This window comes from Ascaphus truei (genome assembly GCF_040206685.1).
Source record: "Ascaphus truei isolate aAscTru1 chromosome 2 unlocalized genomic scaffold, aAscTru1.hap1 SUPER_2_unloc_1, whole genome shotgun sequence".
Taxonomy (NCBI): domain Eukaryota; kingdom Metazoa; phylum Chordata; class Amphibia; order Anura; family Ascaphidae; genus Ascaphus; species Ascaphus truei.
In genome coordinates, this window is record NW_027453815.1 from 1,546,040 (window position 1) to 1,563,654 (window position 17,615).

Sequence of the window (17,615 nt, forward strand, 5' to 3'; positions counted from 1 at the left end):
AGGAGATTGTGTATCTGTCACACACCTTACCTCGTGCATGTGTGTCCTGTGTAATGTAGGAGGTTGTGTAGCTGTCACACACTCCTTACCTCGTGCATGTGTGTCCTGTGTAATGTAGGAGGTTGTGTAGCTGTCACACACCTTACCTCGTGCATGTGTGTCCTGTGTAATGTAGGAGGTTGTGTATCTGTCACACACTCCTTACCTCGTGCATGTGTGTCCTGCGTAATGTAGGAGGTTGTGTAGCTGTCACACACTCCTTACCTCGTGCATGTGTGTCCTGTGTAATGTAGGAGATTGTGTATCTGTCACACTGCCCTTACCTTGTGCATGTGTGTCCTGTGTAATGTAGGAGGTTGTGTAGCTGTCACACACTCCTTACCTCGTGCATGTGTGTCCTATGTAATGTAGGAGGTTGTGTATCTGTCACACACTCCTTACCTCGTGCATGTGTGTCCTGCGTAATGTAGGAGGTTGTGTAGCTGTCACACACTCCTTACCTCGTGCATGTGTGTCCTGTGTAATGTAGGAGGTTGTGTAGCTGTCACACACCTTACCTCGTGTATGTGTGTCCTGTGTAATGTAGGAGGTTGTGTAGCTGTCACACACTCCTTACCTCGTGCATGTGTGTCCTGTGTAATGTAGGAGGTTGTGTAGCTGTCACACACTCCTTACCTTGTGCATGTGTGTCCTGCGTAATGTAGGAGGTTGTGTAGCTGTCACACACGCCTTACCTCGTGCATGTGTGTCCTGTGTAATGTAGGAGATTGTGTATCTGTCACACTGCCCTTACCTCGTGTATGTGTGTCCTGTGTAATGTAGGAGGTTGTGTAGCTGTCACACACTCCTTACCTCGTGCATGTGTGTCCTGTGTAATGTAGGAGGTTGTGTAGCTGTCACACACTCCTTACCTCGTGCATGTGTGTCCTGTGTAATGTAGGAGGTTGTATAGCTGTCACACACTCCTTACCTCGTGCATGTGTGTCCTGTGTAATGTAGGAGGTTGTGTAGCTGTCACACACTCCTTACCTCGTGCATGTGTGTCCTGTGTAATGTAGGAGGTTGTGTAGCTGTCACACACCTTACCTCGTGTATGTGTGTCCTGTGTAATGTAGGAGGTTGTGTAGCTGTCACACACTCCTTACCTCGTGCATGTGTGTCCTGTGTAATGTAGGAGGTTGTGTATCTGTCACACACTCCTTACCTCGTGCATGTGTGTCCTGCGTAATGTAGGAGGTTGTGTAGCTGTCACACACTCCTTACCTCGTGCATGTGTGTCCTGTGTAATGTAGGAGGTTGTATAGCTGTCACACACTCCTTACCTTGTGCATGTGTGTCCTGTGTAATGTAGGAGGTTGTGTAGCTGTCACACACTCCTTACCTCGTGCATGTGTGTCCTGTGTAATGTAGGAGGTTGTGTAGCTGTCACACACTCCTTACCTCGTGCATGTGTGTCCTGTGTAATGTAGGAGGTTGTGTAGCTGTCACACACTCCTTACCTCGTGCATGTGTGTCCTGTGTAATGTAGGAGGTTGTGTAGCTGTCACACACTCCTTACCTCGTGCATGTGTGTCCTGTGTAATGTAGGAGGTTGTGTATCTGTCACACACTCCTTACCTCGTGCATGTGTGTCCTGTGTAATGTAGGAGGTTGTGTAGCTGTCACACACTCCTTACCTCGTGCATGTATATTGCATGTAGACTCATCTCGGCAGAGGCAAACTCAGAGGCCAGGAGCGAGGACAGAGAGATGCTTTGCAGCTGCGGGTCACTCCTGGACATAGTGCTGAGAGACACACAGATACACGGTGACACGCAGATACACGGTGACACGCAGATACACGGTGACACGCAGATACACGGTGACACGCAGACACACGGTGACACGCAGACACACGGTGACACGCAGACACACGGTGACACGCAGATACACGGTGACACGCAGATACACGGTGACACGCAGATACACGGTGACACGCAGATACACGGTGACACGCAGATACACGGTGACACGCAGATACACGGTGACACGCAGATACACGGTGACACGCAGACACACGGTGACACGCAGACACACGGTGACACGCAGACACACGGTGACACGCAGACACACGGTGACACGCAGATACACGGTGACACGCAGATACACGGTGACACGCAGATACACGGTGACACGCAGATACACGGTGACACGCAGATACACGGTGACACGCAGATACACGGTGACACGCAGATACACGGTGACACACACAGATACACGGTGACACACACAGATACACGGTGACACACACAGATACACGGTGACACACACAGATACACGGTGACACACACAGATACACGGTGACACACGCAGATACACGGTGACACACGCAGATACACGGTGACACACGCAGATACACGGTGACACACGCAGATACACGGTGACACGCAGATACACGGTGACACGCAGATACACGGTGACACGCAGATACACGGTGACACGGAGATACCCGGTGACACGCAGATACACGTGACACGCAGATACACGGTGACACGCAGATACACGGTGACACGGAGATACCCGGTGACACGCAAATACACGGTGACACGCAGATACACGGTGACACGCAGATACACGGTGACACGCAGATACACGGTGACACGCAGATACACGGTGACACGCAGATACACGGTGACACGCAGATACCCGGTGACACGCAGATACACGGTGACACGCAGATACACGGTGATACGCGGTGACACGCAGACACGCGGTGACACGCAGACACACGGTGACACACAGATACACGGTGACACACAGATACACGGTGACACGCAGATACACGGTGACACGGAGATACCCGGTGACACGCAGATACACAGTGACACGCAGATACGCGGTGACACGCAGATACACGGTGATACGCGGTGACACGCAGACACACGGTGACACACAGATACACGGTGACACACAGATACACGGTGACACACAGATACACGGTGACACACAGATACACGGTGACACGCAGATACACGGTGACACACAGATACATGGTGCTGAGAGACACACAGACACACGGTGACACACAGATACATGGTGCTGAGAGACACACAGATACACGTGACACACAGACACACAGATACACGGTGACACACAGATACATGGTGCTGAGAGACACACAGATACACGGTGACACACAGATACATGGTGCTGAGAGACACACAGATACACGGTGACACGCAGATACACGGTGACACGCAGATACACGGTGACACGCAGATACACGGTGACACGCAGATACACGGTGACACGCAGATACACGGTGACACGCAGATACACGGTGACACGCAGATACACGGTGACACGCAGATACACGGTGACACGCAGATACACGGTGACACGCAGATACACGGTGACACGCAGATACACGGTGACACGCAGATAAACGGTGACACGCAGATACACGGTGACACACAGATACACGGTGACACACAGATACACGGTGACACACAGATACACGGTGACACACAGATACACGGTGACACACAGATACACGGTGACACACAAACCCATACTCAGGCTGTCCCTCAAACTACACGATGACAGCGAGGATCTGTACTCACTGAGTCTGCCCCTACTGTGACACAGCATCACAAGGACACACAATCTGTTCATAGTGTCACAGACAAGGAAGGGACCTACAGCCCTCAGTGTGTGTCCCTTCCCCATCACACAGTGCCACACACTCACTGAGTGCCTATCCCATCACACAGTGCCACACACTCACTGAGTGTCTTCCCCACACACAGTGCCACACACTCACTGAGTGTCTATCCCATCACACAGTGCCATACACTCACTGAGTGCCTATCCCACCACACAGTGCCACACACTCACTGAGTGCCTATCCCACCACACAGTGCCACACACTCACTGAGTGTCTTCCCCACACACAGTGCCACACACTCACTGAGTGTCTCAGAGGAGGAAGGGGACGTGTCTCACTAATCCTGCCCCTCCCCGCACAGAGTGACACAAACACTACACACTGAGTGTGTGCCTCCGTTGGCATGGTGAGAACTGGCCCAGTGACACACCGATCCGATGGAAGGACAGAGAGGTGGAACCTATCTCCCATCAGCTCAGTCACAGTGACACCGATACTGTCCCATCGCGATGGAAGGACAGAGAGGTGGAACCTATATCCCATCAGCTCAGTCACAGTGACACCGATCCTGTCCCATCGCGATGGGAGGACAGAGAGGTGGAACCTATATCCCATCAGCTCAGTCACAGTGACACCGATACCGTCCCATCGCGATGGAAGGACAGAGAGGTGGAACCTATAACCCATCAGCTCAGTCACAGTGACACCGATACTGTCCCATCGCGATGGAAGGACAGAGAGCTGGAACCTATAACCCATCAGCTCAGTCACAGTGACACCGATACTGTCCCATTGCGATGGAAGGATAGAGAGGTGGAACCTATATCCCATCAGCTCAGTCTCAGTGACACCGATACTGTCCCATCGCGATGGGAGGACAGAGAGGTGGAACCTATATCCCTTCAGCTCAGTCACAGTGACACCGATCCTGTCCCATCGCGATGGAAGGACAGAGAGGTGGAACCTATATCCCATCAGCTCAGTCACAGTAACACTCCGATCCTGTCCCATCGCGATGGAAGGATAGAGAGGTGGAACCTATATCCCATCAGGTCAGTCACAGTGACACCGATCCTGTCCCATCGCGATGGGAGGACAGAGAGGTGGAACCTATATCCCATCAGCACAGTGACACCGATCCTGTCCCATCGCGATGGAAGGACAGAGAGGTGGAACCTATATCCCATCAGCTCAGTCACAGTGACACCGATTCTGTCACATCGCGATGGAAGGACAGAGAGGTGGAACCTATATCCCATCAGCACAGTGACACCGATCCTGTCCCATCGCGATGGGAGGACAGAGAGGTGGAACCTATATCCCATCAGCTCAGTCACAGTGACACTCCGATCCTGTCCCATCGCGTTGGGAGGACAGAGAGGTGGAACCTATATCCCATCAGCTCAGTCACAGTGACACTCCGATCCTGTCCCATCGCGATGGAAGGACAGAGAGGTGGAACCTATATCCCATCAGCTCAGTCACAGTGACACCGATACTGTCCCATCGCGATGGAAGGACAGAGAGGTGGAACCTATATCCCATCAGCTCAGTCACAGTGACACTCCGATCCTGTCCCATCGCGATGGAAGGACAGAGAGGTGGAACCTATATCCCATCAGCTCAGTCACAGTGACACCGATACTGTCCCATCGCGATGGAAGGATAGAGAGGTGGAACCTATATCCCATCAGCTCAGTGACAGTGACACCGATCCTGTCCCATCGCGATGGGAGGACAGAGAGGTGGAACCTATATCCCATCAGCTCAGTCACAGTGACACCGATACTGTCCCATCACGTTGGGAGGACAGAGAGGTGGAACCTATATCCCATCAGCTCAGTCACAGTGACACTCCGATCCTGTCCCATCGCGATGGGAGGACAGAGAGGAGGAACCTATATCCCATCAGTTCAGTCACACCGATCCTGTCCCATCGCGATGGAAGGACAGAGAGGTGGAACCTATATCCCATCAGCTCAGTCACAGTGACACTCCGATCCTGTCCCATCGCGTTGGGAGGACAGAGAGGTGGGACCTATATCCCATCAGCTCAGTCACAGTGACACCGATACTGTCCCATCGCGATGGAAGGACAGAGAGGTGGAACCTATATCCCATCAGCTCAGTCACAGTGACACCGATACTGTCCCATCGTGATGGAAGGACAGAGAGGTGGAACCTATATCCCATCAGCTCAGTCACAGTGACACTCCGATCCTGTCCCATCGCGATGGAAGGACAGAGAGGTGGAACCTATATCCCATCAGCACAGTGACACCGATCCTGTCCCATCGCGATGGAAGGACAGAGAGGTGGAACCTATATCCCATCAGCTCAGTCACAGTGACACCGATACTGTCCCATCGCGATGGAAGGATAGAGAGGTGGAACCTATATCCCATCAGCTCAGTGACAGTGACACCGATCCTGTCCCATCGCGATGGGAGGACAGAGAGGTGGAACCTATATCCCATCAGCTCAGTCACAGTGACACCGATACTGTCCCATCACGTTGGGAGGACAGAGAGGTGGAACCTATATCCCATCAGCTCAGTCACAGTGACACTCCGATCCTGTCCCATCGCGATGGGAGGACAGAGAGGAGGAACCTATATCCCATCAGTTCAGTCACACCGATCCTGTCCCATCGCGATGGGAGGACAGAGAGGTGGAACCTATATCCCATCAGCTCAGTCACAGTGACACCGATTCTGTCCCATCGTGATGGAACGACAGAGAGGTGGAACCTATATCCCATCAGCTCAGTCACAGTGACTCCGATTCTGTCCCATCGCGTTGGGAGGACAGAGAGGTGGAACCTATCTCCCATCAGCTCAATCACAGTGACACCGATGTCTCAGCAAGTCCCTGTTAGTGAAGGCCCCATCACTGACCTCTCCTGCAGGGCAGTCCGGTCACTGTGGTACATAGAGCCATGTGCCCCCGGCTGGCGCCCTGGCACCTGTGACCCCGAGAGGGAGGCCAGCACACTCGCTGCCGCGGACGCCGTGGTGGTTGGCTGGGCGAAGCGTCGGTCCCGGGTGGGTAACCCGCTGGCTGTCAGGACGGGGTGCACCAAGACGCTGGCCAACAAGTTCTCCGGCTGTGAGGAGAAAAGGAACGGGAACACTTTATCCCCCAAACAGGCAGGGGCAAAGGTGGGGTCAGCAGGTCACGCAGGAAGGGAAGGTCTATGGGCGGTTATATGGGGTAATAGGAGTTATAGGGAGGGGTTATAAGGGGCAATAAGAGGAGTTATCGGGAGCAGTTATATGGGAATATAGGAAGAATTGTAAAGAACAGTTATGTGGGAGTTATGGGGAGAGGTTATATGGGGTAATAGGAGGAGTGATAGTGTATGTAGAGGTTATATGGGGTAATAGGAGGAGTTATAGTGTATGTAGAGGTTATATGGGGTAATAGGAGGAGTTATACTGTATGTAGAGGTTACTGTATATGGTGTAATAGGAGGAATTATACTGTATATAGAGGTTATACTATATGATAGTAGAGAGAAGGACTGGTCCGATGACACTGGTCCGTACACACTGAGCACTGACCGCAGTGCCGGACTCATTGGACAGGATGGAGCTGCAGATGGGGGCTTCGTACAGGATCTGCTGAGCGGGGGGGGCGTTGGCCGCGTCCTGCTGAACCTTCTCCTTCACGTGACCGATGAACACCGAGCTCTCCAGCGGGGGCTGCCAGTGCGGGTTCGTGATGGCAAAATGCATGAGGGACAACTCGGTTTTGCCATTTTCTGCCTGCTGGTACACGGAGGCCTGAGTCTGCCCCTCCGACAGCCACTGCGGGGAACCGAGACATGGAGAGAGGGGCGTCAGAGGGACGGAGAGAAGGGGCGTCAGAGGGACGGGGGCCTGAGTCTGCCCCTCCGACAGCCACTGCGGGGGAACCAAGACATGGAGAGAGGGGCGTCAGAGGGACGGAGGCTTGAGTCTGCCCCTCCGACAGCCACTGCGGGGGAACCGAGACATGGAGAGAAGGGGCGTCAGAGGGACGGGGAGAAGGGGCGTCAGAGGGACGGAGGCCTGAGTCTGCCCCTCCGACAGCCACTGCGGGGAACCGAGACATGGAGAGAGGGGCGTCAGAGGGACGGAGAGAAGGGGCGTCAGAGGGACGGGGGCCTGAGTCTGCCCCTCCGACAGCCACTGCGGGGGAACCAAGACATGGAGAGAGGGGCGTCAGAGGGACGGAGGCCTGAGTCTGCCCCTCCGACAGCCACTGCGGGGGAACCGAGACATGGAGAGAAGGGGCGTCAGAGGGACGGGGAGAAGGGGCGTCAGAGGGACGGGGAGAGGGCGTCAGAGGGACGGAGAGAGGGGGCGTCAGAGGGATGGGGGCCTGAGTCTGCCCCTCCGACATCCACTGCGGGGAACCGAGACATGGAGAGAGGGGCGTCAGAGGGACGGAGAGAAGGGGCGTCAGAGGGACGGGGGCCTGAGTCTGCCCCTCCGACAGCCACTGCGGGGAACCGAGACATGGAGAGAGGGGCGTCAGAGGGACGGAGAGAAGGGGCATCAGAGGGACGGGGGCCTGAGTCTGCCCCTCCGACAGCCACTGCGGGGAACCGAGACATGGAGAGAGGGGCGTCAGAGGGACGGAGAGAAGGGGCATCAGAGGGACGGGGGCCTGAGTCTGCCCCTCCGACAGCCACTGCGGGGAACCGAGACATGGAGAGAGGGGCGTCAGAGGGACGGAGAGAAGGGGCATCAGAGGGACGGGGGCCTGAGTCTGCCCCTCCGACAGCCACCGCGGGGGAACCAAGACATGGAGAGAGGGGCGTCAGAGGGACGGAGGCTTGAGTCTGCCCCTCCGACAGCCACTGCGGGGGAACCGAGACATGGAGAGAAGGGGCGTCAGAGGGACGGGGAGAAGGGGCGTCAGAGGGACGGGGAGAGGGCGTCAGAGGGACGGGGAGAAGGGGCGTCAGAGGTACGGAGGCCTGAGTCTGCCCCTCCGACAGCCACTGCGGGGAACCGAGACACGGAGAGAGGGGCGTCAGAGGGGCGGGGAGAAGGGGCGTCAGAGGGACGGGGAGAGGGCGTCAGAGGGACGGAGAGAGGGGGCGTCAGAGGGACGGGGAGAGGGCGTCAGAGGGACGGGGAGAAGGGGCGTCAGAGGGACGGAGAGAGGGGGCGTCAGAGGGACGGGGAGAGGGCGTCAGAGGGACGGGGAGAAGGGGCGTCAGAGGGACGGGGAGAAGGGGCGTCAGAGGGACGGGGAGAAGGGGCGTCAGAGGGACGGGGAGAAGGGGCGTCAGAGGGACGGGGAGAAGGGGCGTCAGAGGGACGGGGAGAAGGGGCGTCAGAGGGACGGAGGCCTGAGTCTGCCCCTCCGACAGCCACTGCGGGGAACCGAGACATGGAGAGAGGGGTGTCAGAGGGACGGGGAGAAGGGGCGTCAGAGGGACGGGGAGAAGGGGCGTCAGAGGGACGGGGAGAAGGGGCGTCAGAGGGACGGGGAGAAGGGGCGTCAGAGGGACGGGGAGAAGGGGCGTCAGAGGGACGGGGAGAGGGCGTCAGAGGGACGGGGAGAAGGGGCGTCAGAGGGACGGAGAGAGGGGGCGTCAGAGGGACGGGGAGAGGGCGTCAGAGGGACGGGGAGAAGGGGCGTCAGAGGGACGGAGGCCTGAGTCTGCCCCTCCGACAGCCACTGCGGGGAACCGAGACACGGAGAGAGGGGCGTCAGAGGGGCGGGGAGAAGGGGCGTCAGAGGGACGGGGAGAAGGGGTGTCAGAGGGACGGGGAGAAGGGGCGTCAGAGGGACGGGGAGAGGGCGTCAGAGGGACGGAGAGAGGGGGCGTCAGAGGGACGGGGAGAGGGGGTCAGAGGGACGGGGAGAAGCGGTGTCAGAGGGACGGAGGCCTGAGTCTGCCCCTCCGACAGCCACTGCGGGGAACCGAGACACGGAGAGAGGGGCGTCAGAGGGGCGGGGAGAAGGGGCGTCAGAGGGACGGGGAGAGGGCGTCAGAGGGACGGGGAGAGGGCGTCAGAGGGACGGGGAGAAGGGGCGTCAGAGGGACGGAGGCCTGAGTCTGCCCCTCCGACAGCCACTGCGGGGAACCGAGACATGGAGAGAGGGGTGTCAGAGGGACGGGGAGAAGGGGTGTCAGAGGGACGGGGAGAAGGGGCGTCAGAGGGACGGGGAGAAGGGGCGTCAGAGGGACGGGGAGAAGGGGCGTCAGAGGGACGGGGAGAAGGGGCGTCAGAGGGACGGGGAGAAGGGGTCGTCAGAGGGACTGGGAGAAGAGGTCGTCAGAGGGGCGGAGAGAAGGGGCGTCAGAGGGACGGGGAGAAGGGGCGTCAGAGGGGCGGGGAGAAGGGGCGTCAGAGGGACGGGGAGAAGGGGCATCAGAGGGTCGGGGAGAAGGGGCGTCAGAGGGACGGGGAGAAAGGGCATCAGAGGGGCGGGGAGAAAGGGCATCAGAGGGGCGGGGAGAAGGGGCGTCAGAGGGACGGGGAGAAGGGGCGTCAGAGGGGCGGGGAGAAGGGGCTTCAGAGGGACGGAGGCCTGAGTCTGCCCCTCCGACAGCCACTGCGGGGAACCGAGACACGGAGAGAGGGGCGTCAGAGGGGCGGGGAGAAGGGGCGTCAGAGGGACGGGGAGAAGGGGTGTCAGAGGGACGGGGAGAAGGGGCGTCAGAGGGACGGGGAGAGGGCGTCAGAGGGACGGAGAGAGGGGGCGTCAGAGGGACGGGGAGAGAGGGTCAGAGGGACGGGGAGAAGCGGTGTCAGAGGGACGGAGGCCTGAGTCTGCCCCTCCGACAGCCACTGCGGGGAACCGAGACACGGAGAGAGGGGCGTCAGAGGGGCGGGGAGAAGGGGCGTCAGAGGGACGGGGAGAGGGCGTCAGAGGGACGGGGAGAGGGCGTCAGAGGGACGGGGAGAAGGGGCGTCAGAGGGACGGAGGCCTGAGTCTGCCCCTCCGACAGCCACTGCGGGGAACCGAGACATGGAGAGAGGGGTGTCAGAGGGACGGGGAGAAGGGGTGTCAGAGGGACGGGGAGAAGGGGCGTCAGAGGGACGGGGAGAAGGGGCGTCAGAGGGACGGGGAGAAGGGGCGTCAGAGGGACGGGGAGAAGGGCGTCAGAGGGACGGGGAGAAGGGGCGTCAGAGGGACGGGGAGAAGGGGTCGTCAGAGGGACTGGGAGAAGAGGTCGTCAGAGGGGCGGAGAGAAGGGGCGTCAGAGGGACGGGGAGAAGGGGCGTCAGAGGGGCGGGGAGAAGGGGCGTCAGAGGGACGGGGAGAAGGGGCATCAGAGGGTCGGGGAGAAGGGGCGTCAGAGGGACGGGGAGAAAGGGCATCAGAGGGGCGGGGAGAAAGGGCATCAGAGGGGCGGGGAGAAGGGGCGTCAGAGGGACGGGGAGAAGGGGCGTCAGAGGGGCGGGGAGAAGGGGCTTCAGAGGGACGGAGGCCTGAGTCTGCCCCTCCGACAGCCACTGCGGGGAACCGAGACATGGAGAGAGGGGCGTCAGAGGGACGGGGAGAAGGGGCGTCAGAGGGGCGGGGAGAAGGGGCATCAGAGGGACGGGGAGAAGGGGCGTCAGAGGGACGGGGAGAAGGGGCGTCAGAGGGACGGGGAGAAGGGGCGTCAGAGGGGGGTCAGAGGGACTGGGAGAAGGGGCGTCAGAGGGACGGGGAGAAGGGGCGTCAGAGGGACGGGGAGAAGGGGCGTCAGAGGGACGGGGAGAAGGGGCGTCAGAGGGACGGGGAGAAGGGGCGTCAGAGGGGCGGGGAGAAGGGGCATCAGAGGGATGGGGAGAAGGGGCGTCAGAGGGACGGGGAGAAGGGGCGTCAGAGGGACGGGGAGAAGGGGCGTCAGAGGGACGGGGAGAAGGGGCGTCATAGGGGGGTCAGAGGGACTGGGAGAAGGGGCGTCAGAGGGGCGGGGAGAAGGGGCGTCAGAGGGGCGGGGAGAAGGGGCATCAGAGGGACGTGGAGAAGGGGCGTCAGAGGGGCGGGGAGAAGGGGCGTCAGAGGGACGGGAGAAGGGGCATCAGAGGGGCGGGGAGAAGGGGCGTCAGAGGGGCGGGGAGAAGGGGCGTCAGAGGGGCGGGGAGAAGGGGCGTCAGAGGGGCGGGGAGAAGGGGCGTCAGAGGGGCGGGGAGAAGGGGCGTCAGAGGGACGGGGAGAAGGGGCGTCAGAGGGGCGAGGAGAAGGGGCGTCAGAGGGGCGGGGAGAAGGGGCGTCAGAGGGGCGGGGAGAAGGGGCGTCAGAGGGACGGGGAGAAGGGGCGTCAGAGGGACGGGGAGAAGGGGCGTCAGAGGGACGGGGAGAAGGGGCGTCAGAGGGGCGGGGAGAAGGGGCGTCAGAGGGGCGGGGAGAAGGGGCGTCAGAGGGGCGGGGAGAAGGGGCGTCAGAGGGGCGGGGAGAAGGGGCGTCAGAGGGACGGGGAAAAGGGGCGTCAGAGGGACGGGGAGAAGGGGCGTCAGAGGGACGGGGAGAAGGGGCGTCAGAGGGACGGGGAGAAGGGGCGTCAGAGGGACGGGGAGAAGGGGCGTCAGAGGGACTGTGAGAAGGGTGCATCAGAGGGACGTGGAGAGGGGCATCAGAGTGACTGTGAGAAGGGGGCATCAGAGGGACTGTGAGAAGGGGGCATCAGAGGGACGGAGGTAAGGGGGCGTCAGAGGGATGGAGGTAAGGGGGCATCAGAGGGATGGAGGTAAGGGGGCGTCAGAGGGATGGAGGTAAGGGGGCAGTTATATACAAAAAGCTTCTTCTCCGAAAATCTCGGATTTTGCTCTGTATTCCTGACCCACCCTCTTTTCCTCTCCCATCTCACAGGTACTCGTCAGGCTCACTTACAGGCTCCTCCCCCTTCCATTGTTATTCCTTTCTTACACACAGGCCCCTCCCCCCTTTACCTGCAGGCCCCTCCCCTCTCCCTCACCTGAGGGTTCCCGTGTTTTCGGACGTCCATCTGAGCGAAGGAGCAGATGTCTCCGACTCCCACCACCTCCACGGAGAAATTCCGGAAGAAATCGATGATCTCCAGAGACTTGTGCCGCAGAGAGAAGATCAGGATGAAAGGCGTGATGATCGGACTGAGGAGCTCCTCCAAGATAAAGACCTGAGGAAGAGACCGTCCGAGACGTTACACCTGTGTATATACACGAAGAGACCGACCGAGACGTTACACCTGTGTATATACACGAAGAGACCGACCGAGATGTTACACCTGTGTATATACACGAGAGACCGGCCGAGACGTTACACCTGTGTATATACACGAAGAGAAGGGGCGTCAGAGGGACGGAGCGAAGGGAGTGTCATAAAGATGGAGAGAAGGGAGCGTTCCCTTCTCTCCATCCCTCTGACGCCCCTTCTCTCCGTCCCTCTGACGCCCCTTCTCTCCATCCCTCTGACGCCCCTTCTCTCCGTCCCTCTGACGCCCCCATCTCTCCGTCCCTCTGACGCCCCTTCTCTCCGTCCCTCTGACGCCCCTTCTCTCCGTCCCTCTGATGCCCCTTCTCTCCGTCCCTCTGACGCCCCTTCTCTCCGTCCCTCTGACGCCCCTTCTCTCCGTCCCTCTGACGCCCCTTCTCCCCGTCCCCCTGATGCCCCTTCTCTCCGTCCCTCTGACGCCCCTTCTCTCCGTCCCTCTGACGCCCCCTTCTCTCCGTCCCCCTGACACCCCTTCTCTCCGTCCCTCTGACGCCCCTTCTCCCCGTCCCCCTGACGCCCCTTCTCTCCGTCCCTCTGACGCCCCTTCTCCCCGTCCCCCTGATGCCCCTTTTCTCCGTCCCTCTGACGCCCCCATCTCTCCGTCCCTCTGACGCCCCTTCTCTCCGTCCCTCTGACGCCCCTTCTCTCCGTCCCTCTGATGCCCCTTCTCTCCGTCCCTCTGACGCCCCTTCTCTCCGTCCCTCTGACGCCCCTTCTCTCCGTCCCTCTGACGCCCCTTCTCCCCGTCCCCCTGATGCCCCTTCTCTCCGTCCCTCTGACGCCCCTTCTCTCCGTCCCTCTGACGCCCCCTTCTCTCCGTCCCCCTGACACCCCTTCTCTCCGTCCCTCTGACGCCCCTTCTCCCCGTCCCCCTGACGCCCCTTCTCTCCGTCCCTCTGACGCCCCTTCTCCCCGTCCCCCTGATGCCCCTTCTCTCCGTCCCTCTGACGCCCCTTCTCCCCGTCCCCCTGATGCCCCTTCTCTCCGTCCCTCTGACGCCCCCTTCTCTCCATCCTTCTGGAGAGTGGAACGGGGAGGAAGGGGTGTGTATCCCTATTTTTTGTACATAGAAATATTGATGGATCACTGGTATTGCAATCCCGCACGGTGTCCATCAGCACAAACCGCTTGCCCAAGAGTGAGACAGGTCATATAGATATCAACTAGCCACAGCAGGTTATAATATCCAAACAGTAACGTCAGAAACGCCCTATATACATCTCGTGTCCCGGTGTGGCTTCCGGTCTCGGGTCTCTCGTTTGTCTTCCGGTTCTCTCGTGTCCCTGGCGTGTCTCCCGGGTCTCTCGAGTATCTTGAGTCTCCCTTGTCTCTCGAGACTCCCGGGTCTCCCGAGACTCCCGGGTCACTCATCAACATTATATTGTATTTGTATGGCACCTACATATTCCCCAGCACAGTACAATGTGGGAGGGCAGACAAGACCATTGACCCTGTGCGTGTAACTATTCTCCTGCGTGATGTGAATAGTTACTTTGCTACTTATCACAAGAGAGACCCTACACGCAGCGATATGTAGGGACGTCTCGTGTGAGTCCACCGTGTCTCTGTGTATAAAACGCGCTCATTACAATTAGGATGTTTGCGTTGCGCTGAAATTGTGCAGCTCGGGAGTCTGGCATGTGAGGAGTTAAGACGGTTAAATCAGAATGGAAAGAGCATCCTCAGAAAGTAGGACTATTTGTCGGATAGTAACGGTGTCGGATACTAGTAGTAATGAATGAATCAGCCTGGAATAAGGGAGGTTTGTCGGAGCGGAGATGGATGCTGTGAGAAGACGTCTGGAGATACAAATATACGGAGACATTGTTCTGCCATGAATGTCTAAATCAGGGGTGCGCAGACGTTTTCCTCTGCCCCCCCCTGCCTGCGCTCTGCCCCTGCGCACGCCCCCTCCTTACCTTATCTCCGGCGTTTCTGATGTCATTTGTCTGACGTGTCGCCAGAAGCCGCCGGAGACGAGCTAAGGGAACTTACACAGGCTTCGCGCGCTCCCCCCGGCATTTAATTAAAATGATTTGGGGAACAGCGCGCGGCCTCTGGAAGCGCCGCACCCAGAAAATCTCGCGCCCCCCCCCCACCGGTCTAAAGGATAACAGCTTAAGACATAAACATGTTTTCTTATTGTCCATTAATATTATTGCTGTGTATAATCTGGGTGTCGTGAGAGAAAGCAGTACCTGCCACGTACAGTATAGCTGGATATAAGAAAAGGGGGTAAAGGTTGTGCTGAGGCAGAGAGATCGGGGCTAGGAAATAGCAGCATGCTGATTGGTTCTTCCCGCTGAACCTGTACCTCTGTAATATACTCTCTGTCTGAAGAATAACTTATCACTGGAACAAAGATACCGGCCTCAATCTTGAAGGATCAACCACCATTGTCCACGTTTCAGTCACCAGAGGGGCCCTTCAGCAGGTATAATCTCACCCGGTCTATTAAAAAGCAGCATGCAGTATATATACGACTCCATCTTATCCTAAGGCTGAAATCCAGTCCTTGCATTCTAACCCCGAGCCCAACGCATTCCGCGGCAGCTCTCGCGACCCGTCCATTCCCCCCGGAGGCGCCCGCACTGGCGCCATGGGCGAGTTCTCTTACCGCTTTGTACTGGAAGAGCTGTGACAGCTCGTTGCGCGTCTCTAACTTGTGCGCGTGACCCTGCCAGTGGTCGGGCATGTAGTGTATATGTGCCAGGACGCACTGCAGGAGCTGCTCCGGGCACCACACCATGTGCTCGTCCGGTATAAAGGACCTGCAGGGGGAGAGGGCATCGGGTTACCAGGCAGAAGAGACGCGCCCCGCGCCGGCCAGTTCCAGGATACGGGCTCCTTCGTGAGAGAACCACCAAGCTCTTAAAGAAGAAATTGCCCCTATTGTTTCCAAAAATGATCTATGAGTCACCCTCAGACAGCGTTTTCTGCGGGGGAAATAAAATGGCCGTCAGTACTAGGGATGTGCAAGACCAGTGCAAAAGAATAAACCCAGATGTGCTGAAAAGAAAAGCGCCAGTGTCTTGTTAATGGGATTCCTTCTCCCCGATAAATCTGGTGCCCGTACTTTCTCTCGTCTCCCCCTCTGGCACACGGACGCCTCGGTACACTGCGCGGTACTCTGCGCGGTACACTGCGCGGTACACTGCGCGGTACTCACGACCCGCGCTGGCCGTGGTGTTACCTGCATGAGGAAGACGGTACAGACTGTGTGACGCTGCTTGGTAATGCTAAAAGAAATCTGCGTTGTGGCCCATTAATGTGATGTGGTATACAGAACGGGGGGCGTGCGTAACCTGCTGTCCCAGGTAACACAACAGGGTTTTCATTTAAATAAAATATGACCGTTATACACACGCACACACACACACACACACACACAGACGCACACACCCATACACACACACACACAGACGCACACCCATACACACACACACACAGACGCACACCCATACATACACACACACACACACACACACACACACATACATACAGACACACACACATACAGACGCACACACGCATACACACGCATACACACGCACACGCACACAACCTTCCCAAATATATATTTTGAATAAAATGGTCTTTTAGTTTAACTCTTTGGCCAAATTGTTGTAAGCCCTTGAGCCCCTCCATGGCAGACCACGTCTCAAGGGTACCTAACACTAATATAAATTCTTAATAACCTGTACATTACCAGGAAGAATGATTTATAATAAATCTGTCAACATTAGTTGCATAGTTCTAAGTCTGATTGAAACTCTTATTAACCTGTATAATACCTGGAAAAGCCCTCTGTATTAGATTTGTCGCAATCAAACTGCACGCAAGCTCCCATGAGTGTGGAAGGTGGAATGGAGTGAGCTTTAACCATTTAAATGTGGGAGGGGTGAGCTTCAAACTAGGGAAGGAGGAGCCACCCTCCAAATCAGCCAGGACCAGCTGAACAAGAATTACAAATATACAGGAGCTTATAGGGGTCCTGTATGTTTTGTAATCCCATGATATTTGTGCCTGGATTCATTATTGATTAGATCATTATGATTGATGTGTAAAAGTCGGTGCGCAGGGTTCATTGCAACATCGGCCCCAATGAGAATCCCTCGTCCTCATCTCTACCTACTCACCGGGCCACGGTGACCAGCACTCCCAGCACGGTGATGGTGGTCAGTATGTGCTGGACGATCAGCACATCCTCATCTACCTCTATGTACTCACCGGGCCACCGTGACCAGCACTCCCAGCACGGTGATGGTGGTCAGTATGTGCTGGACTGTCAGCACATCCTCATCGTAGACCGTCAGAGCGATGAGGACAGCCAGCAGAGACCCTGCGAAGAAGCCCAGGTTCTTGGCAGCGATGGCCAGCAGCTGGGAGGCGAAGGAGTTCATGTACTTGGTGGCCGGCTTGTAGCCTCTGCTCAGTCGTGTCTGCAACTCATGGGTCAGCTCGTTGAAGTGACGCAGGTACAGACGGCCATAGAGTGACCATCGCCTGGCACCCAGGCAGCCTGGTTCACGTTTGATGACCTCTGTGTAGCTGAAAAAGGCGTAGAGTATCTGCCAGACCAGGATGAATGGACAGAGAAGGAGGTTGGCCAGACCCAGTAGGAAGATGGTCCGCCTCAGCTCCTGGGCCAGCTCCAGCCTCTGGCTGGGACGCTTGTACTTGGGCTGCAGGTTCCACTTGTTCTGGAAGAGTGAGCCAGGACCCCAGAAGAACAGCAGCTCCAGGTTGTACTTGAGACCCTGGCTAAGGAAGGTGGCCT

General features: G+C 57.7%; 1 protein-coding gene across 1 annotated transcript in view; it reads right to left on the reverse strand.

Annotated features, from left to right (window-relative positions):
• LOC142473252 (autophagy-related protein 9A-like) overlaps window positions 1-17,615 on the reverse strand; it is an 86,991-nt gene that overhangs the window by 32,004 nt on the left and 37,372 nt on the right. The window contains exons 2-7 of the mRNA XM_075580441.1: window positions 17,066-17,613; window positions 15,453-15,606; window positions 12,561-12,740; window positions 7,210-7,455; window positions 6,544-6,752; window positions 1,677-1,785 (exon numbers count right to left, since the gene is read on the reverse strand). Of these exons, the coding sequence (XP_075436556.1) occupies window positions 1,677-1,785; window positions 6,544-6,752; window positions 7,210-7,455; window positions 12,561-12,740; window positions 15,453-15,606; window positions 17,066-17,613 (1,446 nt within the window). The remainder of the gene's footprint in view (window positions 1-1,676; window positions 1,786-6,543; window positions 6,753-7,209; window positions 7,456-12,560; window positions 12,741-15,452; window positions 15,607-17,065; window positions 17,614-17,615) is intronic.